Below are 27,156 nucleotides of genomic sequence, written 5' to 3'. Positions count from 1 at the left end.
CACATTTTATGTCACTTTTATTTAATATGTATGACATACACAGGATGCAGGAAGGGAGAGAGTTTAACTCCATGCATAAAGGACAAGACAGACTGGTACTATGCCAAACGTGCACTGAGTCAATTAGGATGTTGTTCAAAATTCCTTTTATTTAATGGTGTCCATGAAATTAAGTGCAGCACAGTGTACACAGGTCCAAATATCCTCTTCACTTAGTTTCCTGAGCTTTCTTTGCATTCTGTTTTTCTTTTGCCTAAAATTAAAGATAGCATATTACTCCTCAAAGATTGTTTTACATCATACTAAAATAAAATGGACCCAATGGCATTCGCAAGGGTAAGGCTTGTGCATCATTCACACTAGAGCCTGTGTGGGACTGTAGTCCTAGTGACTGGGCATGGTGACGTAAGAGAGCGGCCCGCCTGGCAACATAGAAAGGAAAGGGATTAATGAATAAGCAAATGAACAAGTACTGAGACACCCAAGTGTGTGGAGATACTGAGGGCATGGCAGTCTACAACTTGAGACTTGCAACTTTTGTTGAATCCTAAAGTTGTTAACCCTCAATAGAGGTGGTCATTTTTGGTATACAGAAGATCAAATGTACTGATTATAATAATTAAAATATACTTATTCTATAAAGCCAAACAACTATAAGAATTCTAAAAGTATACATTATTTGTCCATTTCTTACTCAAACTATTTCTAAGAAATTCTTTATATTGTCATTGAAAATATATTATAATTCTTTATATTATATTGAAGTAAATGAATTTAGCATAGTTTTGATGAGCTTAATATCACTAAATTTATTAGACCTAAATGTTCTTCCACATGATGTCATCTGATCTCATAATTATAGTATTAAGTGCAGTAATTCTATTTGTTAGTAAAGTAAGCGAAGTAAAGATGTAAAAGCTCACAGACATCATCAAAGTTGACCAAAGCCACCCCATTAACATATAGTGACGGATCAGTAGCTGTAAGACACTTGTTCTCAAGCAGTACTTTTCAATGCATATGCCAACTGGGGTCCCTAATTAAATGTAAGATGATGGTTCAGTGAAAAAACAAATTCTCAGGTGACACCAATTCTGCTGGTCTTTAAAAACGAGCCATAAATAAGAATTCTATATTATACAATCAAAATATAGAATAATTAGAACTATTATAAGGTTCTATAAGTTTTTATGGTGCATTAGGTACTATTATGCAGCAGTATGATAGAACCGAGAAATGTGCATTAAGCCTAATGGGTGTGGTGAACCAGGCCTATAATCTAGTTACTTGGGAGTCTGAGATAGAATGGCTAGCTCAAGGCCAGCTGGATAAAAAGGCTAAAAATAGCTGGATACAGCTCAGTGGTAGCCTGAGAAAAACCCTTGAGGTGGGGGGGGGGGGGGGGGAGACAAACCACAGAAAATCAAGAGCAAATTATCATAAAAACATGTATACATAAAATACAGACATTATCTAAAGTCTAATTACTGCACAAGGGTAGCAAAATGAGTTGCCTATATAAACATTTGAAGCCTGTAGAGTAATTTGGAACTTAGCTTGTGTGCCCTATCCTATTCAGTTTCCTTTCTTTTTCCTTCTCTGTTTTTGAGACAGTTTTATCTTCTTCTACTCTCACAGCCCTCCTACCTAGGCTTCCTAAATGCCAAGATTACAGACGTGCAATACCACCTCTAGCAAAGTTTCTTATATAACAGAATTTCAGGTATAAAGTAAAAAAAAAGAGAGAGAGAGAAAAGTATTTAGTATTTTGCTATTGGTCTCTGAATATAGTTTACAAAATGCTTACTAAAATTAACAAAAAAAAAAAAAAAAAAAAAAAAAGAGTGATCCTTTCCTACTTCTTTAAGAGACAGAATTTTAAGGACTAGCTACTTACTATCAACTGAGTCAAAATTCAATTAATTTGGATCCCTTTATCAACTATTCATAATTCTACATAATAGGTACCAGAAGTTTAAAGAGGTGAAATAGACTATGATTTAGAATTATGCATACACATGTATATGTGCATATGCTGAAACAGAATTTCTTACAGTATCCTAAGTATAGAAGACTCACAAATAGAACCTTAATCTAGCTAATTTTATGCTTCAGCAAAGAGATTTGGTATATGGTACAATAAGTTTTACAACTGTTTTTAGGTTACCTCCTGAGTAATTTATATGCAATGTGTATAACTCTCATATAACAAAACCATGAAATTTTACTGTGTCATTCCAGTCACAAGACCAAGAGAAAATTAGTTCTCTTTTGCTTTTTATTCAAAAATAATTTTTTTTGTCCCAACTACTATACAGACAGCTGTCTCTGCCAAAGTCCAACCTTAGACAGACTTGGCATCTAACAGCACTAAGTGGCACATCGTCTCTGTACTGTTCCATGTGTCCCCTTTCACACCGTAATAGCCAGTGTCCTTACAGGGAGGCTCGGGGAGCCACCAACAAACTAGATTCCAAATATTCCAAATCCGGACCCATGTCTACATTTTATACATAATTTTTCTTGAAAGTATTATGATTAATGAACACTGTGATAGATTTTTATTATTTATAATTTTAAAATGTAATCTATTTTACCTGCTTTGCTTATTAGCAGCTTTAAAGTAGTATAATAACTTCAGTTTTTTTTTCCCACAAAAGGATGACAAAAATACATTTGCTCTAAGAAAATTAAGTTACTGTGTTTGTCCAAAAATTTTCACAAGGCTTTGTACTGACACTAATGTCCAGATACTACGCAGCAGGCTCTAACTGTTCCATTCTTTCCCAAACCATGCCACAATGTGGTTGAGTAAACTTATGGATCGTAACAAAATGTCCAGAATACTATAGCAGTTAGACAAATGAGATGAGCAATTTAAAACAGTTCAATCAAATGTTGTATCCAAATATGCTCAAAACCTACAAGTTAGCACTGTACAGGTAGAAAGAATAAATATACACATTGCTTGTATAGTAGTATAGATTAAAAATCTTTAAGAAACAGGTAGACTAGATAGTCAATAACTTCCTTAAAAATTTGCAAACAGCACAACAGAGCCAGTGTTACACTAACATTACATGTTCATATACTGCCACCTTGTGTTCAAAACAGTCTTTACTCTAAGCTCTTAAAACCATCATCATCGGGGATACACTGTCATGGACAATTTTTTTTTTAATCACACAAATTTCTTTTTCTAATCTTAAACAAAAGTACTGTATTTTAAAAAAAAACTTTAAAGAACAGTTTGCATTAAAAAAAGTGATAATTTGTCCATAGGTTTCCAATCAGATTTTGCTCAGGATGACTCTGAATTCTGAATCCATTTGCCTCGACTTCCAAGTACTAGGATTATAGGTATGCACCACCACAGCCATCACTGCTTCATAGTTTTAGAACAGAAATAGTTCATGGTGTTTCAAAGATTATTGTCTCTAGATATCCTGATAGCAAAAATTTGAGGACACTGAAACTAAGTTTCCCATCCTGGATACCCCGATGACATGAACCGAAGAGTCACCAGTCTTCTACAGTAAGCTTAAATTTAATACTAAAAAGTGAGTCCTATGTTTCAGGTAATAAGGTAAACACAAATGTATTATAAATTCAAACCTCAATATTATTTTATATTTATAGTAGGAAATATCTGGGACAAAATGTATGTTTGCTTTGTACACTTTAAAATCAATAAGAAAAATATACCTACCATGTATTCTTGTCTTTAAATTAATGGTCCAAATTTTTATTTGCCTAGTAGGGTCTTCTCAAAGTGTTTCTCAAAATGTGGTGCACAGATCAGTTGCATTAGAAGCACTTGGGAAACTTATTAAAGATTCCTTCCCCTATATGAGAATATCTGGGGAGGGGCCAGGTAACATGTAATTTAAAGAGCATCCAGAGATGGTCATTTTCAGAAAAGCTGATTCACAATATAAACGTATAAACAATTCAACTGTAATTCATTTATTCCTTGAATATTTGATTAAGTGATCAACACCGAAGACTAAATCTTAGAAATCAGAAATCCCCACTTATTTGTTAGTTATCCCTCAGTGGGAAGGGTTCTAGATTAGGAATAAGAAACCTATTTGCTCGCCAAACTATCCTCTTATCCCCATCAATGTCCATTCTAGCTCGAAACCCTGTTATCAATGCAAAACTTGACAAAATTAGCTAAGGAAAAAAACTATTATTTCAGTTAACACCAAAACTTTGTTTTTGTTTAAAGAAAGGAATAGAGTTTTAATACAAAACCACCTGTGTTCTAAACATTAATAGTTGCAGGCTGACAAAGTAGACGGGCAATACCTATTTTTGTTTTAAAGTACTAGGCTAGGTTACTTCTCTTAGAATGCAAAACACAGGCAAAAGAAAACTACAAAAGCCCCAGGAACGTTACCTCCATTCATGCTCAAAACAACGGACTGGGGGAGAACCTAATCTAGCTTGAGAAGTCAGCAGTGAAATACTTACCTTCTCCACAAGTGGAATTAACTGCTGGTGTTCTGCTAAGGTCTTTAACAACTCCATAATGAAAGGTAGGTAGTTATGCTTCCTTCTGATATTTTCAATCTGAAAATGAAACACATTTTCTGACTGTATTATCTTTTTGCATCCAACGTAAAATCTTTCGTTCTCATAAATATTAGAAATAAGATTGATCCCTCCTGATAATAAAGATGTAAAACAAAACAAGTAACAAGTATTTCCTAGATACAAACTCTTTCCCCTAAGCTTAGCAAATAGTTATTTTAAAGTCCATTCTGAATAATCTACTTCTGTGGGGGGGGAGCCAATTTCAAGGACATTCATAAAAACAGAAGCTGTGAAAACAAAGTTGCCGAGGTCAGCAAGATAAACACCCTGCTACTGTAAGCACACCACTAGTAAAGACAAGACTAAGAGAACAGCTCCAATTTTTGAAGTTTAATAAGTTTTCTTGACCAGTCTCCCAAAGGGCATGCTTCTAACCTTTCACGATCACTGGGTGATTCCACGTCCCATCTAGGAGATCGCCATGACTGCTCCTTTCCCAGTTAAAGATTCTATCATGTAGAGTCACTTCAACATTTCCTCAAATGAATCTGAATTTATAATTTCTTTTAAACGAGGTGTGATCTGTTACATGTTCTGACAATTAAGTCATGGGTCGTTTGTGTATTATGACAAGAAAAATAATAGCTGAAGCCTTCATCTCATACTTCCCTGTTGCCAAAATCTTGGCCCTTTCTTTTTCTGCTTTTAAATTACTCTAACGAGCATGAGCACATCTTACCTGATAAAAATCCTACTATAGATTCAATTATGGTCCATTTATTTCCTTTCATCCTTAATAGTCACTTGTTGGTTGTTAAGTACAATGAGACCTTGTGCTGACACAAGTACGCAAAAGCATCACAATCACAGTCCTTGCCTTGAGTTTCCCATGAAAAAGGAATCTGTACTACCATTTCCACATGACAGACAGCCTAAGGTGCATAACCTTAGGCCTCCAATATCTAAGTCCTCCTTCCATGCTCAGCTCACTGAACAGACTGTAACTGAAGAAGTCAGCAGTTACATAAATGTTTGTTATAACTAAAGAAAATTAAATAAGGATTCTTACAAACCTTAGAATTTTAAAAGAAAAATCAAGAGACAAAATTTCACCTGTTAATAGTGCCAGGTAGATGATAGATAGCTAGAGATAACGAGATCCATTACTTGTTTACTAACTTACGAAATTTTAAAATTTCAAAGTATTATTATTATTACTCATGAAGCAAATGAGTAACATTCAGAGGAACCAAAATTTTCATATTAATATAATTTCTACTTTAAGTAGAAAGCCTTTTTAAGACTAAGAAGTATTATATGAATTCACCTAGCATGAGAAACAAAAATGTACTTAACCTGAAAAAGGCCGACAACAATCAGCCAGACAAGCACCGAGTGCCTCGGAAGCAGTCTCAGCCAGTGTAGTGCAGTGGTGTGTATCTGTCCTCCCAACAGGAGGGGAGCCCTCGCTCAGGCTCTATACATAGTTCCTCATACATAATCTCTATACATAGTTCATGACAGGCCAGCCTACACAGCCAGGGCTACATTTGAGACTCTCAAACACACAAACAAAAAGTAAAACCAGAATTCATTCATTTTCTAGTACAGAAAGTTGGAAATGTTGCAAAAACTGCAGGTTTGATCAAGCGCTGTGCAAGAGGCGCTGGAAGCACATCACACTACACAGCACAGACACTGCCAAAGCCTGGGTGTCCCCACAGTCACAGGTCGGACACCCTGGACAGCAGGGAGAATAGTAGGTACAGTGAACTGAGACATCTGACAGTTCAAAATAGCACTTAAAGAGAGAAACCGTGAAGTGCCTGATAATACATTGTTCTGAAAGCTCACCAATGACGGGAAGGAAAGCAATCAATCAGCACCACACTTTCATCTAAAATTTTACTAAAATATTATAGCCTATTTAAAAAAAAAAAACATACCTTATATCTCTTTAACTTTTGTACCTCTTCTTCAATAAGCATCTGGTTTCTGGCAACTTCTGACTGAATAGCACTTAATACAGTACTACCCTGATCTGTATCCATCGGTTCCTCCTTAGGGGAAAGAAAAAGAAACAGTACCCTAATGACTGTGTCTTAAGTCTGCCAACAATGAAATGATTCATATAATTATCTTCAGATCAGCCCAATAAAAAAAAATATTAAAGGATAAAAGCCTTAAATATACTTCGGTATTTCTGTTCTAGAATTCTTTCACCTATACTAATACTGTAACATACTACAGTACTAGAATCTATTGAATTACAAAATAAATTTGCTTAAAGTATCTTTAAGATATGATCAAAGGATTTTTTTAAAAACTTTTTCAGTAGCTCTGTTCCATTCATATTTATAGCAGTAAAAAGGTAATCATTAAGGTTGGTAAGATTATATGTACATTTACATATACCAAATTAACTCCTACAGAAATAGTATTGCTTAACTGTAAGAGAACATAGCTAAAATAATTCATTACTAACATTTGGCACCTGTCACATTACTCTTTAAGTGATACGTAAATTTAATTTTCATGAGAATATTTTATGGTGAACATTGTAATATTCATGCTTCATTAAGAAACTGAGAAAAATTATCAATTGTAAAGTATAAAACTAAGCAACATAAATTCCAACTATTACCCCTTAATTAAACCTATAATCAATAGGAAAATCAATTTTTTCCCCTGAAAGAATACAGTACTTATGCTAAAATTCTATACTCAAAGGCCAATGGGAATGCAAAGAAGGCTCAATTGGCAAGGGTGTTTCCTGTTCAAGCATGACGACATGAATTCAGATACCTCTCCTCCACCCCACCCCCCAAACAGGAATGGACACACACATGCCAGGTGCTGTAGGAATCAAAGACAGGAAAATTGTTGGGACTTGCTGGCTACTAGTCTATCTTCAATTTTAGTTAAAGACCCTCCCTCAAAAACAAAACAAAACAGCCCCTTCCCCGAGATGTGATAGAACAAGATACCCTTTTTGAGCTTCTACACACATCTGCTCTTACCAGGTGCTCCCACCCTATATACACAACCAAGGGTGTGTGCGTGTTTGTGTTCACAAACCTCTGCAAGCTGTCTCTGTAACTCTGCTATCTTCTGTTCATATATCATTTTTCTGTCAGATACAATGGCCATTAAATTAAATCGAATTTCTCCTTCACTATACCTGCAAAGAGGTTTTAAAATGTAATAAAAAATATAAATCATTATTATGATAATTCATTGTGATTACTACATAATGGAATAGGAAAAATTAAAGTAGGCTAATAATATAAACTGACATTTTAATAAGGTTTTGAATATGAAAGAGTATAATGTGGTAAAAGATTATCTAAATTTTATCAACTGCAAATTGATAAAATACTTTAAATATAAATGTTCCATATTACTATGAATTTTACTTAAGACACATGTTTTCATCACTCCTCCTTATAAAAAATAGGATAATTATTACTTAAGTTCTCAGAGAAAAGAATTAAACCAAGACTTTACATTTGTTAGATTCTTCTGATGATACTAAACATATTTTCCCAGGTCATGATGGTAAATGCATTTTAAACTTTGTAACTCACAAGTAAATATAAAATATTAATTTTAATGTATAATTATATCAAGTAGTAAAATTACTACCCAGATACCAAAAAAAAAAAAAAAAAAAAAACAAAAAACAAAAAACAAAAAAACAAAAAAAACCCTCGTAACAGTATGAACTGTGTTAATGATATGTTTGGAATTTCCTGTAATAAACAGGAGACAATCTAGATGAGAGCATACAATAGACATCGGTCTATAGCTGTATCAGTTCAAGACTACAAGATATTTCAAAAGGGTCTTACAATTCTAGTTATCAGAAAAACCATATATATATGGTCAAATATAACTAATGTTTTGAATTATGTGAAACTTTTTAAAATTTTCTGGGTCTTTTTTAAATTGAAGGAGTTCTACATTTCTAATCCTATCAAGTGTAACTGGAGTTTGTGGAAATAATACATTAAAAGGAGAAAGAAAAAGTGGATGTCAGGGGAGGAATCCCACTGGATGAGTCATGGACTGTGATAGCAGTGTACTGTTTAAGACAAGGCAAACAGCACACATAGCCTAGCACTTCCTGTAACCGAACATGTTTATATGATTTCAAAAGAACTTTATCTTGAAAATCCTCAAAACCAAAAACAACAGTCCAAAACTATCTGTATAAGTATTTAGCAACAGTAAGCAGCTCATTTAGGGCTGGTACTATAGTTCAGTGATATACCTGAGGTCCTAAGTTCAAAGCCCTGCACTGCCAAAAAGTAAAATGAAATGAAGCAAACAAAAATCCCTACTTAATAGATATCAATGCATTTGTTTGTCATATCACTAAATAAAATTCCTAAACTACATTTTCTCAACACATTAATTCAATCAAGAGTAGGTCAGAATTTTAACATAGAACATTAAAAAACTAAGACATTTCTGAATTAAAACAAATAAAACCGCTAGAAACCAGATTTACACATGAATGATTTTAGTGGAGCATTACTTTTGAATCCTCTTCTCTATTACTGGTCTCACCGCAGTAATCCAGTCATCTTGATTACATGCACCTAGAAGGAATGTTAAACAGGTAAAACACCAGAAAAGCCAGTATTTGCTAACATTCTCTCAGTTTTAATCAATAACACTGAAGTTAATTGAGGACTTAGACAATCATTTTAAAGGTCTCAGGATGTAGCCTACTGAACATAAGCAACACTGATGCAGCCTGAGCAATGCTCCAATTTTAGGTGTGATCCAACGTAAGTCTTGTGGATTCTTTTTAGTGTAATTACGTTAAGCTTCATTTTACTTTCTGATAACAGAAGAACACAATCATTTGTATTGACATACGATAGTTTAACATCATGTCATGTTGTCATGCAACAGACATGTTGGTAGACACTAAAATATTTGAGAAAGCAAGAAATAGATTAGGAAATGAACTCATTTACAAGTACAACCTGGAGACAGAGAAGTAGACTTGGTGACAGAGTGCTTGCCTAACACAGTGACCCTGGGTCTCTTCATTCTCTCAGGATCTCTCTCCCTGCCTCCTCCCCTCCTGTCTCACAAATTCCTTAAGAAATGTTTTAGGTTATCATTTTATACTTGACAAAACTAAAAGATAGGGGAAAAAAGAAACCAATACACACGTAAGTGATAAAAAAAGGATTCAATCCTTACTGTTTGACTCTCCAAAAATGTAAAATAAAAAATTGGTAAGGAGTAATAGAAAGAGATCAAAATATATCATATGCATGAATAAAAACTACTCTTTATAATTCCTACATGTTAGGAAAAATTTAAATAAAATTGAAAACCATTTATAATTTAAGGTCATTTAGCAAAACGCTTTAATCCTTTTTCCTAGAAGTCACATAATAACTACACAATAAATGTGGCAATTCTGCATTGTTCACCACTTTGTTTATATTTAATAATTATGATTGCTGGTCAACAGAAGACATAAGAGATAAAATTATCAATAAAGGAAAACCAGCCTCTCAAAAATTGTGGTACATTTACACAATGGAGTACTACTCAGCTTTCAGAAACAATGACTTTATGGAATTCTTAAGAAAATGGATGCATCTAGAGAATATCATCTGAGTGAGATAACCCAGTCACAAAAGAACAGACATAATATGCATTCACTGATAGTGGGATGCTAACCCCAGAGGCTCGGACTGCCCCAGAAACAACTCACAGACTGTATGAAGTCCAAGAAAAAAACAAAAACCAAAAAAAAAAAGAAAAAAGAAAAATCATTATGCTTAATCTTCACACACCAAGAAAACTTTGACTATTTCCAGGTTACATCTTGTTTTACATGTACTTTATGCTCTTTGTAACTAGTAAGATTTTAATGCACACTATCAAACCTTTAAAAAAAAATCAAGTACTGACAAAAATGTATTCATATACTTTTATGCAAAAATGCTTTTAAAATCTGTACATTTATCTGTTTTTTTTTTAAAAAAAGTTGTTCAATTAAAAAAATATTTTAACAAAGAATAAATATTTTAAATACAAACCTTCACTAGATAAATTATAAATGTGGGAAATGATCAAAAATTATGAAATTATAAACAAAATAAATCTACTTATTTGTGTAGTGATGGGGAACAAGCCTAGATCATCACACATGCATGATAGGAGAGAGCTCTACCACCAAGATGCATTTCTAGGCCTAATTTTATGTATAAAAGTATAAAATTTAATTAAAAGCGCGTATATTAGATTAAAACAAAGCAACGGTTTGCTGGATTGCAACCTAATACAACAAAAGAAGAAAATTAATGAAGTCACAAGAAAGAATTACAATTGTTTTGTGAAAAGCTGGAGTGTAGTTCAGTGATGGAGTCCTAGACAACCACATATTATAGGACTGTATGTGCATATGGTGTGTCTGCCTGATGTGTGCATGCTGTCTCTCCCTGTCTGTCTGTCTCTCCCCCTACCTCGGAGGTGTGCATGCTGTCTCTGTCTGTCTGTCTGTCTCTCTCTCTCTCTGACACAAATTTTTAAGCAACTTTTTACATTATCATAAAAAGTATGTTTTTTTCTACCATGGTGTTTTCACACATACACATCACTATGCTTTCTGTTCTTGCTTTTCCACATGGCCCTACCCTATGCCTCCTGCCCACTCTGGCTGATTCTCATTCCCTCATTCAGGCTTTCTTGTCACAGGTGCTCCATGATCAACTTAAGAGCTTTTCCTCCGGTCTCATGCTTTCCAAAGCTGAGCATGATAAAATCTCCTGCTGTAGTCCCAACAGGAGCCTGACACAAGAGGATCACAAATTCAAGGCCAGTTTACTTAGACAGAAAGCCATTATCTCAAAATAAGTAAATTTACTTATTTGGATTAAAAATAAATTATGTGAGCTATGTGTTAAAAACAAACTCATAGGCCCCAAATAGTGTCTTTGCTATATAATCACATCATTTAATTTCATCAAGCAATCAAGACCACATCATACTACCTCAAAGTAGCTTTCATCCTCAAAATTTAAGCAGACCTGCAGCTAACATAAAGTGGAATATAAAATCTTTTTTTCCTTACCCAAAGTAAATACCAGAACAGAAAACAAATTACCTAAATCAATTGGGCCTTCTCTTAATCCATCTAATTCATACAGCCTTCCGTTAACTGGAACATAACTGACAAAGTGAAAAGCATCTTCTTCTTTGGCTGCTGTCTTGGTATCAAATTCAAACATCTGCTGTCTATATTAAAGAGAAGAGTGAGAGCCAATGAAAAAGCAATACAACAAAAAACAAGAGATAGAAAATGATAAGAAAGATAGGGACAGATAGATGATAGACAGACAGACAGACACACATCCAGTTCTTTACCTGGCAAAACTGTTGTGCACTTGTCGAATCACATCTGAGTTACTCAATGCCAACCCCTTCATCTAAAACAATTTTGAAAAGTAGCCTATTATAACAAGAACAATCCCAAATAGGTCATTTTAAGACTAAGAAGACTACTCACAGCTGCATCAAAACTTTGGGAGAACTCTTTAAATTCTGACAGGGTCTCTCCTAAGTGGACGTCCTGATGGGTACAGTTCAGCAGTACGCTCACGATAGCCTGAGTGGCACAGGCATTGTTGATCACCTATGAACAGAAAAAGGAAGAGCATTATCGTCTGTTTTCATTAGTTATTTCTAGTTGAGCATACACCCTCCAAACAGAAGTAGTCTTCAAATTCTGTTTCATATGCATTGGCATAAACTTTTAATTCCCACTCTGGTCTACCTTCAGGAACTTGATAAATTTCTTAAGTGGAAGATTCTAGACAGTCAGGGAAATTTAGTAACCATTCAGACTGCAAACAAGTCCAGGTAAAGCATCATGACCAATCAGTCTAACCTAAAACAGCTAACTAAAACAAAATAATCCGTCCCCCCTCCTAACTCCTTCCTAAACGTACTCTTATCCACTTCAACATTATTTAAGTATTCAGCTCTAACTCTACCAAGTGGTTTTTCAACAGAATGTTTGCAACAACTCACCCCATTCTCATCTGAATCTCCAGTACAAGTATATATTGTCTACACATATTTTACTCAACGCCACAGTGTCATCATACTGTATGTTCAACAGATTACACGGGCTTTATATATATATACACAACCCCCCCCAAAGTACCTCCCTCTGTAGCAGATAAGTTTTCTGGGTACTTCACACATATCAATTATTTTAATCTTCTCAACTAACTATAAAATATATTCTTATTTTACTTTACATTTACTGAAGCTGAAACACAACGAATTAAGTGGCTTCCCAAGGGCACACAGCTAACCAAGAAACAGTCTGATTCTACAATTTGTGTTGCAGACATCACACCAAGCTGATTCTATATTATGTATGTGGGCTTCTCCAATAAGATCATAAACTATTTTGTAAAATCTTATCTTCCACACAGCTTACAACATCTAAAATGTTAAGATCATAGAACTGAAAAACAGAAAAAAAAAAAGCTGGAGAAATGACTAGGCCATTTCAAGTATCTGCTGTTCTTCCAGTGGACCTGGATTTGGTTCAAAGCACCCACATCAGACAAATCACAACTAGAAATAATTCCAGCTGCAGGGGATCAAATGACCCTGGCTTCTGGGAGCACCTGCACTCATGTTTACAAACTTACACATTTAAATATACATGATTAAGAACAAAATAAAAAAAAAAAAAAAGGAAGGAAAAGTTCTGTGAGTTCAAGGCAGGTATGGGTATGGTTTACACAGCAAGTTCAAGACCAGTCAGGGCCCCCCAATAAAAACAAACTAAAAGCCAAAACCCAAAACACACACCCAACACAAAACATGAATCAGGTTAACTCTGGCTTCTATGAAGAAAATAATATTTTTCAAAGAGATGCTCACTGTATGTGAACACATACAGACATACACACTGGAGAACTACAGTCAAAATCACAAGAATCCATATAAAAAACTACGCATGCCTGTCACTAATGTATCAGGGGTATGGATGGGCAGCAGATCCCAGAAGTTTTGCCTAGCTAAAAAGGTGGGTTTCAGATTCAAAGACCTCATCTGACGGCAGTATGGCAGAGAGCAATAGAGAAAGATGACTGGTGCTCTGCTTTGGCCTCTGGATGTATGTAAGTGGGGATACATGCCTATAGACTTACATACATTTAACACACACAAACACAGAGACAGCACTAAATTTTAAAATAAAGGTAAACCCAGGAGACTGAGGTAGTAGGATTCCTTAAGCTTTGAGACCCTATCTCAAAAACAGAGAATCTAACTAAGTACTGAACGGATGTTGCTCATGGAGAACCTTCAAGGAAAAGCCACAAAAATACATGAAACCAAACTAATATAGAAGAAATAATTTTAACTCATAGGTCCTTTCTAAATATAAAATTTTTATATAGCTTTAAAAATTTTGACAGACTACATAAAGCAAACAATGAAATTCTAGAAAGACATGTAAAGAGTTTATATAAAGAAACACATTGCAATGGTGTATTTAAGAACTAAGGAGCACTTTTGGTTGTATTAGTATGGGTCTAGCCATAGGGGTCATTTACTATTTAAAAATCAATGATCTTACAGATTTCCTAATATAGTTTTCATAGAGAAACTAAATAATAACAACTGAGAAAGATTCCGTTGAAATTAAAGAAAGGATTGGAGAGAATAGAAAATAAAAAACAAGACTAGGCTATTATCTTAACTCTAACAAAAGTGTTAAATACTAAAGGTAGATATTAAGCCCATTTTTATGTAAATATACAAGTAAGAAATCTAGAACTCCACTTAATAGTCAAATAAAAGAAAATCAGGACAGACCCAATCATAAACTTGTTATAAATCAATATATCATAGATATATTCTATTATAAATAAGAGAATAATTATAATGGTGTGCCTTCAGCAAATTAAGAATACAGGCATCATCAATGTCTTTCTCTCCATTGTCACAATCTACCGATACACAGTAAAGGTGCTGACTCTATTCAAATGTGCCTCCCCTGCTACTTTCCATCCTACTCACTCGCCCTGCTCTGTATGCTTATATTCTATACCATGGTGGAGATGCATTCTTAGAGCATAACCAAGGTAATGTTCCAAATGAAAATCTAATCATCATGCCATCGCCTTGGGACTTACTATTACTCACAGAATACAGAGATAAATCTTAATCACATAAATTGCTACACACATAAACTCCGTTGCCCTGACTGCATGATTACGACCTGGGCAGATCAAGCCATCCAGCACTACAGCATGGATGGGGAGGGATTCATGAAGTCCTACACATATCTAAGCAGCTACTGCAATTGATGGCTGTTGAGGAGAGAAGGGTTGGTTTTCTTTAGGAATTCGGTCCTTCACAGAGTACCCGTATTCTGGCAGATGGTGCTATACCCTTGCATATATATAGATGCACATATAGGTGAGTAAACTCCGTGGGCTTAAAAGCAGAGTATATGATGCTTGAAAAGAAAAGTGACTGTAAGAGACAAGGAGGAAGTGAACTGAACAAGCACATTATATGCTTATATAAAACTCTCAAGCAGTGAGTCTCCAAAATAATACAGTTAAGATTTTTAGATGTTCGAAGTTCCTAGGAATATTATTTATTTTCCCTGAATCTCTAAGAATAACAATGCAGGAATTTGAAAACCTTGAGAAACTTTTTCTCCACTATATAATTCTAAAATATATGACTGTTGCTGAACTGACTAAAAGAAAGAAAGTCTCAGTCTGTGCCTTTCCTCCGGTTATAATCTGACAGTTGTTCACCAGTATCTACTGTTCTCTTCTTATCTAAGAGCTGAGACCCAAACTTCAGCCTGACCTGTGGACATGTGGAATAAAGACAATCCTCCTAGTTTCCCTTGCTAACTCAGGTGACAAAGTTTTGAGTGGTTTGTTTTTAAAGTAAGCATAAGACACTCCAAATTGTATAAATGTCCATAAAAGCAACAGAGAGTGCTGTCCACTTCTGAATGTCTGACATCTGGAACTATGGTAGAATGATTGAAGCTCTGGCGACAATTTTGGACCATAAGGAAACCTCTCCGCAATGGGAGGTGGAGGAGGGACGGATGGGATTAGCGGAAAGGAGATAACACCTGAAATGTAAATACAAAGAATATCCAATAAGGGGGGAGGGGGAGAGGGGAGAGGGGGGAGGGAGAGAGGGGAAGAGAGAGAGAGAGACAGAGAGAGAGAGAGAGAGAAAAATCAAACTTTAAAATGAAACCTCTCAAAAATAGGAGAAAGAAAAAAACAAAACTGTTGCCTATAACCCTGACATTTTGTAGAAATTAAAAAAGAAAAGAAGGAGGAAGGAAGAAATACTTACTGTAAGACCACTATTTCTCTAAACCTGTATCTAACCTCACCTGGTTCTATCTAATATGCTGCCCACTCACCTTCATATCCTATGACATCTTCCCATTGTTCTCCACAGTTGGCTACACTGGCCTTCTTTCTTTTAGTATGTTTTACTAGTCACAACTCCCTTTACATGAAGCTGCTGTTAATCTAGGATGACCCTCAGCCTTTTCCTTTAGTTAATATTAATACCTCCTTAACCTACAGTTTCAGCTGCTCCCAACTTACTCAGAGGAGCCTGATCAGACCTCCTCAATACGGTCAGATCCTTTATTTGCCTTTTTAGCAAATAACTTCACCCTCAAACATTTGACTCCTTGGTCTGTCTCTACCTAGGGGTCTGAAAAGTGAGGACTGAGAAAGCTGTCTTTCTAGAGTCTTTGTGCCATACTCATATTCTAAAACGTACCTTAGAGTAGGGCTTTGGGTCAACTTTACCAGCTGTCTGCTGTAGGGCAGAAGACTGCACTAATCTACATGAATAACCAATCAGATCTATAAAAGCAATCGCTACTACAGATCAGCTGGAATATCCCGGAAGGCAACAGCACACGTACAGTCAGAAGCACTGTGTGGAAGTCAGTACCATCTATGATACCACTGGCAGAAGACAATTGGAAGTTCCACAGCCAGAGGTTCTACCATGGAACTTTTCTGGGTTTTGCTTCACACAACCCTTTCCTTAATTGATTTTGATCTAGTAAACCACAGCTGATAAGCGTAACACCTTTTGGTGAAGTCCATGAATCTTTCTACTACTCAATCACCTCTCCCTAAAAGGCAGAAGGGATGGAGTCAGACGAATAGAAAGGAAGTTAGTAGACCATGCCTTAGCTGTCAGTAACGTGGCAAGAGTGGTTTGTATAAAAGCATTACTGCAATGTCATGTTCCAGCCTTCAAAGTAGGCTCACGTCCAATTCAAATGTATTGTTTAGATTTCTGAAAATACTTCTAAAGTCTAGACACTCTTCCCTGAACGCCTTTAAGTCCTTGAAACATAAGATTAAGGATGTTGTATTTATGTAAGAATTCTCTTAAGTTTCATGTGAAATATAAAATTAGCAAATTAGCAAATTTTAAAGTGAAAATGACCTGATATACAGAATAAAATATTATTGGGAAAAAATTAATTTGACATCTTAACAGTATAATAATAGTACAATACAAACAAACTATATAATACAGTAAGACAGAAATGCAACCAGAGGGAGAGGCTGGATAGATGGCTCAGTGGTTAAGAGCATGAACTGCTCTTCCAGGGGATCTGGGTTTAATTCCCAGAACTCACACAATAATTAACTACAGTAACTCCAGTTCCAGGAGATCCACTGCCCTCTTCTGGCCTCTGCAGGCAATGCATGTATGTATTGCAAAGGTTACATGCACTCGCATAGCCCACTTCATTATACAACTAACATTTCTGTTTTGTTTCATGTTTGTTTTCCGATTTTGAGACAAGGTCTTACTGTATAGTCCTGTACGAGACTGCACTCACTATATCGATCATTCTGACCTCCAATTCACAGAAGTTCCGCTTGCCTGCACCTTTGAGTTCTGAGATTAAAGGCCTGCATCACTAACTACCCTCTGGTCCAGCATAACTTATTTAAAATAACACTTCTGAAGTTTCCACACATTGCTAAAGAATATTACAGTTACCTAAAAAGTTTTCTTTACTCCTCTCCTAATTCCAAACATACTGGAGTACAGATTTTCTTAATTTATTTCAACCAAAAGCTAACTAAACACAAAGACAGATGAAATGGAGAGACAATCTTTGTGAGTGCCATTAACCTGGTAATATAAACATTTGAGAGGATTTAAAATAATGGATGCCTTTTAGTACTCGTTAATTTTGGTTTGATAAAGTTTTGATTTAAAATATTTTATTTGAGGTTTAGAACTTTACCTTGTTACAGAGTGGTAGCTTGTTATACTAGAAACCCTGAGTTTGTCTACAAGCTACTTATATTAACATGAAACAATCTTGTTAATTTTCCATCAACTGATCACTGATCACTTTTTAAATGTCTCAGTTTTATCGTTTATACATTAAATACTAGAAGATAATCACATAAACAAAACTTGTTTCCGGCAATAAATTTTAAATGTGTAAAGGGACCCCACAATAAAACAAAGGACTAATCTAAATGCACACACCCAGATTAGTGGGTCCTGCAGTTTTTCAGAGAATCTACAGACCATACCTGCTTGGCAAAAAATATTGTTTCAAGTCTGGAGTCCTGAACCACGGAGCCAGCAGGTTCTTCTCCTGGCTGCCACTTGAAAAGAAATATTAACCCATGAACTGGCCTACAAAATAAAAAACTAAATTAGCAACAACAAAACCAGATTCTCATATATATATATATATATATTATCCATATATTAAGTCATAGCTATTTAACAAACAATACAAATTAACTAAACTAAGTGAACATGGAAATTTAACTAAGACAGGCATTTATAGTCATTAGAAATCAGAACAGAATAAAGTTTATTCTCAAATCTGTAGACAATTCATCAACTCATTTTTATCTTTTGTCTAGTCACTTTAAAGACTGGGAAGATGAGTGAGTGAGCATGGTAGTGCGGCCTGCAAACCCAGCACGTGGGAGGAAGATGCAACCTGGGCTCTGGAGTTTGAGGCCAGTCTGGACTACATGTGGTAAGGAAATTTCTTTCTTGGTTTTTCAAGACAGGGTCTCGACTAGTCTTGGCCATCCTAGAACTTGCTCTGTAGATCAGGCTGGCCTCAAACTCAGACAGCTGCCTGCCTCTGGCTCTGAAGTGCAAGGATTAAAGAAATATATCACTACCACACAGTTTTGGGTTTTTTAGACAGGATTTCTCTATATAGCCACAGCTCTCCTGTCACTACCACACAGCTTTTTTTGTTTTTGCTTTCGTTTAAAATTGGGTTTCCCTGTATAGCCCCAGCTCTTCTGGAAGTGGCTTCAAACTCAAAAGATCTGCCTGTCACTGCTTCCTGAGCACTAGAATTAAAACATGCACCACCATGCCCAGCTAGTGACCCTGCCTTAAAACAAAGAAAACCAAAGATACAGTATATAATAAAACTGGAGGCTATTTGCTTACATCAAATCCCAGTATTTAGAGTGTTTATATAAAAGCAACTGACTGCATACACATTATTATTACTAAGAAGTCACTTTTGCATAATTACTGAATTTATGTATAATCGTCAACCTACATACAGTATGAATGGTTACTGCCATCTTATACATAATGAAATAACTCATTCTTAATGGAATTATAAGACACATTAAGTCATTATTTAAGATTTCTTATTTTGATAGCTTTCTTCAACCAGAATTTGTCTCTTATTTTGTCTGCAACCACTGCCCTTTTTATTGGGAAGATGAAAGTAAGAAAAAGAAACCATTTTCCTCACTACTAAAAACAGTAAGTACCCATTTCCTCTTTATTTATTCTGTAGGATTTTTGTAACAAAATCTTACTCTGTAGCCCATCAAGACTCACTATATAGCTAAGTTGCCCTCAAACTTATGAAAGTCCTTCTGCCTCAGCCTTCTTAACTCTGAGTACAAATAATCAGGCATCAGGCCTGGCTGCCATTTTCCCCTTGAAAAGCCTATTTCTTGTCCCCATTATAATATTATAAATGCTCTCAAAATGAGAACTCATCTGGTCCTCCATCCACAGTTAGGAAACGTGTTTTTGTCTGTCTGTGGAAACAGAATCTCACTACATACTGCAGGCTGGCCTGACCAGGAACTATCTATCTACACACTCATCATTCCCCAGTTCCCCTCCTCCCGCCTCAGTCTTCACCACACTTCAGCTGAGGCCGTTCTTATCAGAAAGTCGGTAAGAGAGTCTTTCTAACATCAGCATTTGGAATTTGAACTTTTAACCTTCTCAGGAAACATTACAATGGTTTATGACCTATCCGTGCTTTTCTGGCCTATTATTATTTTAATAATAAAATAAATGTTAGGGTTTAATGCTATTGAACTGTAAGTGAAGTTTGTGAATTTATAGTTAAGAAAATGTACTTTTAATTTCTTGCATATAACTTACCCATGAATCTTAGATTCTTGGTTATAAACTCAGGATAATACTTATCACACAGGACTGAAAACAACAAAACTAAAACCTAAATGTACTCAGCCTAAGGCAATTCAAGTAAAGAGAAGACAACTTCAAGTATATTTAAAAGGTATGCTGAAATGTAGATAAATACAATTAAAACTTCACTTACTTTAGCTTTTCAAAATTCTCAGGCTCTAAGCTCCATATTTCTTCTACTTGAGCTCCTCGGCAACCTGAAACAAGAAATTATTGTTTTCAGAAAACAAAAAACTTATTTTCTCCTTTACCAAGAAATAAAATACTAACTAAAAGAAAGGCACACACCAGAGCAACAAGACATGACAAACTGGAATGGTCAAAGTGCTCACGCCCCCAGCCAAGTCCACTGCTGCCTTTGCTGTTTCTCACCGCCTTATTGTGAGATCCTAACAGTGAGTTTCAAGACTTTATCTGCATCAAATAGAAATCTGTAATCTCCACTCAATGTATCCTTGGCTCTTTGTTTCTTACTCTGTCCTTAACTCTTTTAAATTGTTATACACTTTTCTCTTATTTGAAAGAACAGCACTTACCAATGACTTTAATCTTTGGTTTTGATACATTCCAAGTATACTTTCTACTAACCTCTTTCCTTAACCCAAGCACACTCTTCTGGACCACTGTTTTCCAACCATGCTTATTATGATTACTTTGCTCTCCTGGGAATATGCAGCAATATCTATAACCTTCTTCTTTCTTTTTTTGGTCAACAGTATGAAGAGTACAGTTGACTTACCACTGGCATCAAGTAGAAAGAAACAATGACAAACATCCTACATTACACAGGAGACAAATTATCTGGCTAGACCAAACACCCATATTCCAGGTACTAGGAAAGCTAAGAAACATGGATGATTTAAATAGAGGAGTTCAGGGCCTCCAGGATTAGCTAAAAAAGAAAAAATAGTGTTAGCCCCAGCCAAGAAACTTAGTTCTAGAAGTACCATAGTAGTCATGGAGTAAGCATTCAGCTTCTTAACTGCTAAATTTGAATCATGGCTCAACCATGACTACATATGACCATTCTGCCTCTGTATCGTCTTCATACAGTTGTGAAGGCAAACATGAGACTGTAAGACATTTAATATAGTGCCCAACACTAAGAGCCACTGAATGATAACTAGTGTTAGTGTTATCACAAGACAGAAAAATAACTATCTAGCAGTATCTCTTGTGTGTAAAGAGTTTTGAATAGTGTTTCTCTAATACCTACACAATGTGACTTCAACATAAGAATTCAGGATATTAAGCTGTCTACCTGAATTCACTATAGCTACTACTAAAGTCTACATTTGCTTGCAGTTGTCTGGAAACTGAACATTCCAGATTTTTGGGTGAGTACTCAAGAAGCCTTGAGATCTCCTATAAAAATGTTTCTTTTAATGGTTCTCTGTTAAAGTTAGCATACCTAGAGTCAACCTGCAGCACAAAAGTTCAAGTTCGCATCATCCCATGTCTCTTGCTTCACTCTCTCAAACACTGAATTTATGGGTATATATTTATGAGCCTAGCTGTCTTGAAGAAAGGAGACAACAAATCTGAACTTTGCTTTCCTCGTGAACACACAAATCAAAGTTAGTATCTATTTTGTTTAAAGGAGGCGGGGGGGGGGATTTAGAAGTTTTCCTGTTAAACACAGAGTGGTGATGGAGAAAATACCAAACACAAAGAACTTAATGCAAAGTGTCCTAACATTAAATAAGAAGCTGAGGAGACTCGGGGAATAAAGTGCCTGTGCATGAGCATGAGAACCTAACCATGTTCCTCAGCTCCCCTATGAACAGGCCCCCTATGAACAGGCCCCCTATGAACAGGCTCCCCTATGAACGGGCTCCCCTAAGAACAGGCTCCCCTATGAACAGGCTCCCCTATGAACGGGCTCCCCTATGAACAGCTCCCCTATGAACAGGCCCCCTATGAACCGGCTCCCCTATGAACGGGCTCCCCTAAGAACAGGCTCCCCTATGAACAGGCTCCCCTATGAACCGGCCACCTATGAACAGGCTCTCCTATGAACAGGCTCCCTATGAACGGGCTCCCCTATGAACGGGCTCCCCTATGAACAGGCCCCCTATGAACAGACCCCCTATGAACGGGCTCCCCTATGAACAGGCCCCCTATGAACAGGCCCCCTATGAACAGGCCCCCCCTATGAACGGGCTCCCCTATGAACAGGCCCCCTATGAACAGGCCCCCTATGAACAGGCTCCCCTATGAACAGGCCCCCCTATGAACAGGCAGGCTCCCCTATGAACAGACTCCCTGGGCCCTAGCCCTTGGGAGGTGGGGCAGTAGTCAGGCAGATCTTACTGGCTCACTGAGAGACCCTGTCTCAAAAAACAAAGCAGAGAATAACTGAAGAATATACATCATCTACCTCTAGCCACTATAAAGATGAACACACACACACACACACACACACACACACACCAAGTTGAGGAGTGAGTTTCCAAAGTTAATGAACTACTAGCATTTATCAAGTACTTTTTGTATGCCATGTGCAAGCAGCAGGCCCGGATGAGGACAAACATTAATAAATGATTTTAAAACTTATAAGTCCTGTGACCCAATACATTCAAATCAAAGACAGTACAGGATGCATAAACTATATAAGGATACATCAGATATATTCTACAAGTTCAGGGCCCACAGATCATTCATGGGGTTACGAGAACATTTTTATGTGTAATTGAACTAAATTCTATTATCATATGATCATATAATCTGTCATCCAAACCAGAACACTCTTCTAAGGAGATTCTAAAATTTAAATAACAGACTTTTAAAAATATTTATACACTAAAATATTATACTGATACTAGTGATCTTTCTTATAGAATTATATATAAAACTCCAAATTTCAAAAATATTTTCATTGTCTTTTTCACCCCCTTGGTTTCACTAATCAACTGAAGTTGACTGTGAACTTGTGATTCTTCTGCATCAGCCTCCCATGCCTGACCAAAAATGGTAATAATAGTTTTGTATGGTCTGAAGAATGATTTAAGATAGCCATACCTTTGGTTTTGAATGAGTGATTTTATTAAATATAGCAAGTCAAAGTAAATGAACAATCAGCAAACTACAGGTAGACAGCAAAACATCATTAAATTGGCCTCAACTTGTCCAGTTAGTTTCTGCTGGGTTCTGTGCATGTTGTGATTTGTTCCTATACCTAGAAGGCTTACTGGAGGGGACATTCTGCTCTGTCCAAAATTCTCTGGGGAACTCCAGCCAACAACCTCAAAGGGACTTCCCCAGTGGATTTCTGTTAGATGTTTTAAGTACCTAATTTGATGTTTTGGTTTGGGTTTTAAGATTTAATTACTGATGTGTACAAGTGCTTTGTCAACATGTATGTATGTATGTATGTATGTATGTGCACCACAAGGAAACCTGGTGCTTACAGAGGTCAAAATAGAACACTGATCTCTGGGGACTGGAGTTAAGAGACAGTTGTGAGCTGCCATGTGAGTGCTAGGAGTGGAAACCATATCCTCTGGAAGAGTAATCCGTGCTCTTACCTCTTCAGTCAATGCGGCCTATGGTGATGCTCATTTTTAAGTGTTTATTCTGAATATTAAGTTGTGTGTGTACACATAGGTAAGTTCAGGTGTCCTTGGGACCCAGAGGATCCCATGAGCCATAGTTTCGTGTAGTTAGACACATAGATGTTCTTATCCACTAAGCCATCTCCCCAGTCCCAATTTGATGTTCTGTTTACCTCTTCACCTTTTTCTATGTATCCTTTTATTGCTGTTTACTTAATAAACTCACTTATTCCAAGCCAAGAGGATAGCTAATCAGGATGATTTTCCTAACCATAAAGAATGATGACTTTCTTTAAAATGTACCTGGAGCCCCCTTCCCTATGAAAAATACTTTGGTGTTCCCCTAAAATGTTGCTAGTACCTTAAACGACTGCTAGAGTCTCTATCTTCCAACAACTGGCGACGCAACAATTTTTCCATCACCAACTCTACCAAGAGCAGTAAGGAGGACTCCAGCTTCTGCATCTCCCCACACCCCTCCCAACAAAGAACACTTGAAAAGTTTTCCTCAACCCTATTCTCAGTTATCCCATGGTATACATAAAAATCATGGTGTACATATATGACATGTGGCTGGTAATGTAAGCAAACAGCTAACCTCTCAAAGGGAAAAAAAAAAAAAAAGACTGCACAGTTGGAACTTGACTGAGAGCCCTAAATTAGAGACTAAGACCCTTTAAATAACTCAGTGCTGTTTTAGCGAATACAAGTATAAACAATACGTATGTATCTCCCAACGGTACAGATCTTGTGTGAAGTTTTAAGTTATCTCTTTCCTCAGAATAAAGTAAAATACATCTTAGATGGGATCGTAAGAGACCTAACTTCAAGGACCCAAGTGACCTACATCTGTATTAAAGCTTGGATCAGTAGCTACAGATGAAGAATTACTCCAGACTTCTTCTCTTGTTCTCTGTATCTTGCTATACCCACGTCAATATAGGGAAGGCTACATTATGTAGTGAATTTGTCTCAAAAACACTGCAATAGTATTCATAATACAAACAGATGTTTCACTTTCAAACAAATAAACTTCCAAACCCTATTGTAAATATAAGAATTGGACAAGGAAAAAAATGAAAATAATTAGAATAAAGCATTTTTTCCTTTGAAGCAGCTGATGTTATAAACTACCTTCATTTAACGTTGTACAAAACTCTTCTACATAGGAGCCAATCCACTAATAACTACTGCTTTATTTTTAATATGTGCAGATGCACTTATTCAAATGTCTAACTATCTAAATTACTTTCAAATTCCATGTTTTTTTTGTACGTGTGAAACTGAAAACTGCAGCGAGTTTATAGACTACACTAATTTCTTTTTATTGTGTATGTGAGAGAACACTAAGATGCGTTTGTCACAACTGAGTGGTGGCTTTCAGGAGGGTGAGCTCTTCCAAGGGTTCTGGTGAAAGAACCTGGGTCAGCAGGGTTGCTACACCACCAGTCCTAGACTGCACTTCTTTCAAAATAAACTTCTGTGGGCCACTATCTCTGAATGTCAAGTTTTCAAATGACAGTTAAGATTTGGAAAGTAAAACTTATCACTTAACCTGTCAGCACTTCACATTCAGTAGCTGTCCAAAACTGATCTAATTTTCTTCAGCCTATCAGACCTATTCTTCAAATTACACTTTATTAGCCACCCAAGCTAACTTCCTTCTTTTTCTGTAGGAGAAATATACTACCACCCAACCTCTACTGTAAGGCTGGCAGCCCTGAGAACTCCTTTAGTGTAGCATGTTCTGGATGCATTCCTGCTCCAAGGACAATGAGGAGAAGGTATTTCCACATGCAACCTGAGACTGTAATACTACATAAATGCTGACTCTTTCTCTATACCCCAAGATTTAATGTCAAGCCAATCACCCACAAACTTACCATTTCCAAAGAGATTCTCACATCTCATCTAACTTTAAACACTGAGTTCATAACCAAGGTTAATCACAAACTAAGTTTAATTATATTTGAACCTCACATGTTTTTCAGAGTAAGTCCCAGTGAGACGACAGGACAATCCAATCTATACAATATGGTATACAATTTGGCATGACTTTACCATTTGACCTAAGATCTATACACTGCCTACCCATTCATTACACCGTCTTTTAGTTACTTTGCTAGTTGCTCCATAAGCTACCTTCAGGTACAGATTATGCTTCTTTTTGCCCAGCTCCTCTGTGATCTATATGGTTAAAACACGTTCTTCAAACTAAGAACAACATATTATTATTAAGTTTGACTCTCAGTTCTTCAGATCAGCAGTCCGATTATTCACATTAAAATTTCCAAATTCGTAAATGTATGCCCGAAGTACTGTTGAACATATGCTACGGAATAGGCAGTAGTGTACAATACACAAAAATCTACATTAATGTTTGTTATATTTTGAGTACAAATTTTAACAAAAAGGTCAAAAAGCAGTATCTGAGGGAAAATTAAAATGAAAATGGAGGGGAAAAAAAAAAAAAAAACGCTCCCCCAAAAGGTTGGGAACACGGCGGAGGGGCGGGGGGAGGAATAAACTGTCCTATTGGTTGACTAGTACAGAAGGAAATAAAGTCAGAGAGAAATTCAAAGGTAAGCATGTGGCCTCTGAGCGAAAACTACCTCAAGAAGACTCAACTTCACCGGAAGTCAAAAAGAAGGGAGTAAAAGAACTGCGGGAGGTAGCGTGCAGGCCCGAGTAGACGATTATCTGTGGAGGTCCGGAAGAGGTGCCCACATACGAAAGGTGTTAAGTTCTGCTTTGGGAAACTAGAATCTCGAGTTTCTGGGCGTCTGGAGCCTCAAACACCACCCTGGGAAACACACGCCCTAGACCGGCTGCTCCGCAGGACCGACGGCCTGAGCGATGCACCTGACCACACTGGAGACAGGGAGGCTCCGCAGGGAAGGGACAGTGGAAAGGACAAGATAAGCGCGTAGGAGATGATGAGGGAGGGAGACAGGGAAGGAAGACGCTCGAGTCAATTCAAGTATCCGAGTCCCAAGTCCGGAGAATACAGCAGTGCAAAAGGCAGAGGAGCTCCTTGCCCTCGTGGTGTGGCTCCCAAGATCACTGCGGAGACGCGGCTGCCCCGGGCCGAAGATGCCACTGAAGCCCTACTTTCCACACACGCCGACTCCAGTCCCTTAAGTCACTTCTCCGACGCCGGGCGTCGGTGGCGGCAGGTGACCACCTGGCCCAACGCGGGCCTCCTCCCGGAACCCCCGGCCCAGGACAGTCCCCCTGGTGCTCACCGAATCCTTTAATGAGCTCGGTGAAGACCCCGGGGTCGCTCTCCATGAGACACCACTCCCCGGCATTGCTCGACATGGCCCGGACCACACACCGCCCCGCTCCACCTCGCGCTCGCCGAAGCCCGCAGCACGAGCTGCCACCACCGGCCGCAGACCTCAGCAAAACCCGCCGCGAAGCGTCAACCCCACGTCACCCCGCCTACTTCCCGACAGCCTCCGGGCGCCGTCACCTGCCGCGCGACGAAGCACAGAAGGACGCTCTAGCCACCCAGGAGACG

The 27,156-nt window shown here is 37.1% G+C and overlaps 1 protein-coding gene across 2 annotated transcripts; it reads right to left on the bottom strand.

The window, feature by feature from the left end:
• Positions 1 to 27,070, bottom strand: UCHL5 (ubiquitin C-terminal hydrolase L5). 2 transcript variants are annotated; one of them, XM_080918189.1, is made up of 11 exons: positions 26,879 to 27,070; positions 20,213 to 20,276; positions 18,174 to 18,279; positions 12,080 to 12,205; positions 11,938 to 11,999; positions 11,678 to 11,808; positions 9,080 to 9,143; positions 7,618 to 7,720; positions 6,486 to 6,599; positions 4,477 to 4,575; positions 1 to 253 (listed from the first exon to the last, which is right to left on the bottom strand). In XM_080918189.1, exons 1-11 carry the CDS (start codon positions 26,952 to 26,954, stop codon positions 209 to 211), a joined length of 990 nt encoding a protein of 329 aa, XP_080774315.1. In that variant the 5' UTR covers positions 26,955 to 27,070; the 3' UTR covers positions 1 to 208. The 2 variants fall into 2 exon arrangements, with proteins under 2 accessions (XP_080774315.1, XP_080774314.1); XM_080918188.1 differs by having other exon boundaries at positions 6,486 to 6,596; positions 26,879 to 27,068.
• Between the last annotated feature and the right edge of the window lie 86 nt (positions 27,071 to 27,156).

Source organism: Micromys minutus (assembly GCF_963924665.1).
Source record: "Micromys minutus genome assembly, chromosome: 6".
Classification (NCBI taxonomy): domain Eukaryota; kingdom Metazoa; phylum Chordata; class Mammalia; order Rodentia; family Muridae; genus Micromys; species Micromys minutus.
Note: the sequence above shows the minus strand (reverse complement) of the source record. Positions and strands in the feature narration are given on the sequence as shown.

What these genes read in the sequence shown, in the direction of transcription:
- UCHL5 (XM_080918189.1), bottom strand. Translation starts at nt 26,954, where the DNA reads ATGTCGAGCAATGCCGGGGAGTGGTGTCTCATGGAGAGCGACCCCGGG. An exon ending in CCCAAAGTTTTGATGCAGCT is followed by an intron (nt 12,000 to 12,079) that starts GTGAGTAGTCTT and finishes AAATTGTTTTAG; the next exon opens with ATGAAGGGGTTGGCATTGAG. An exon ending in AGAAGGCCCAATTGATTTAG is followed by an intron (nt 9,144 to 11,677) that starts GTAATTTGTTTT and finishes CATTCCTTCTAG; the next exon opens with GTGCATGTAATCAAGATGAC.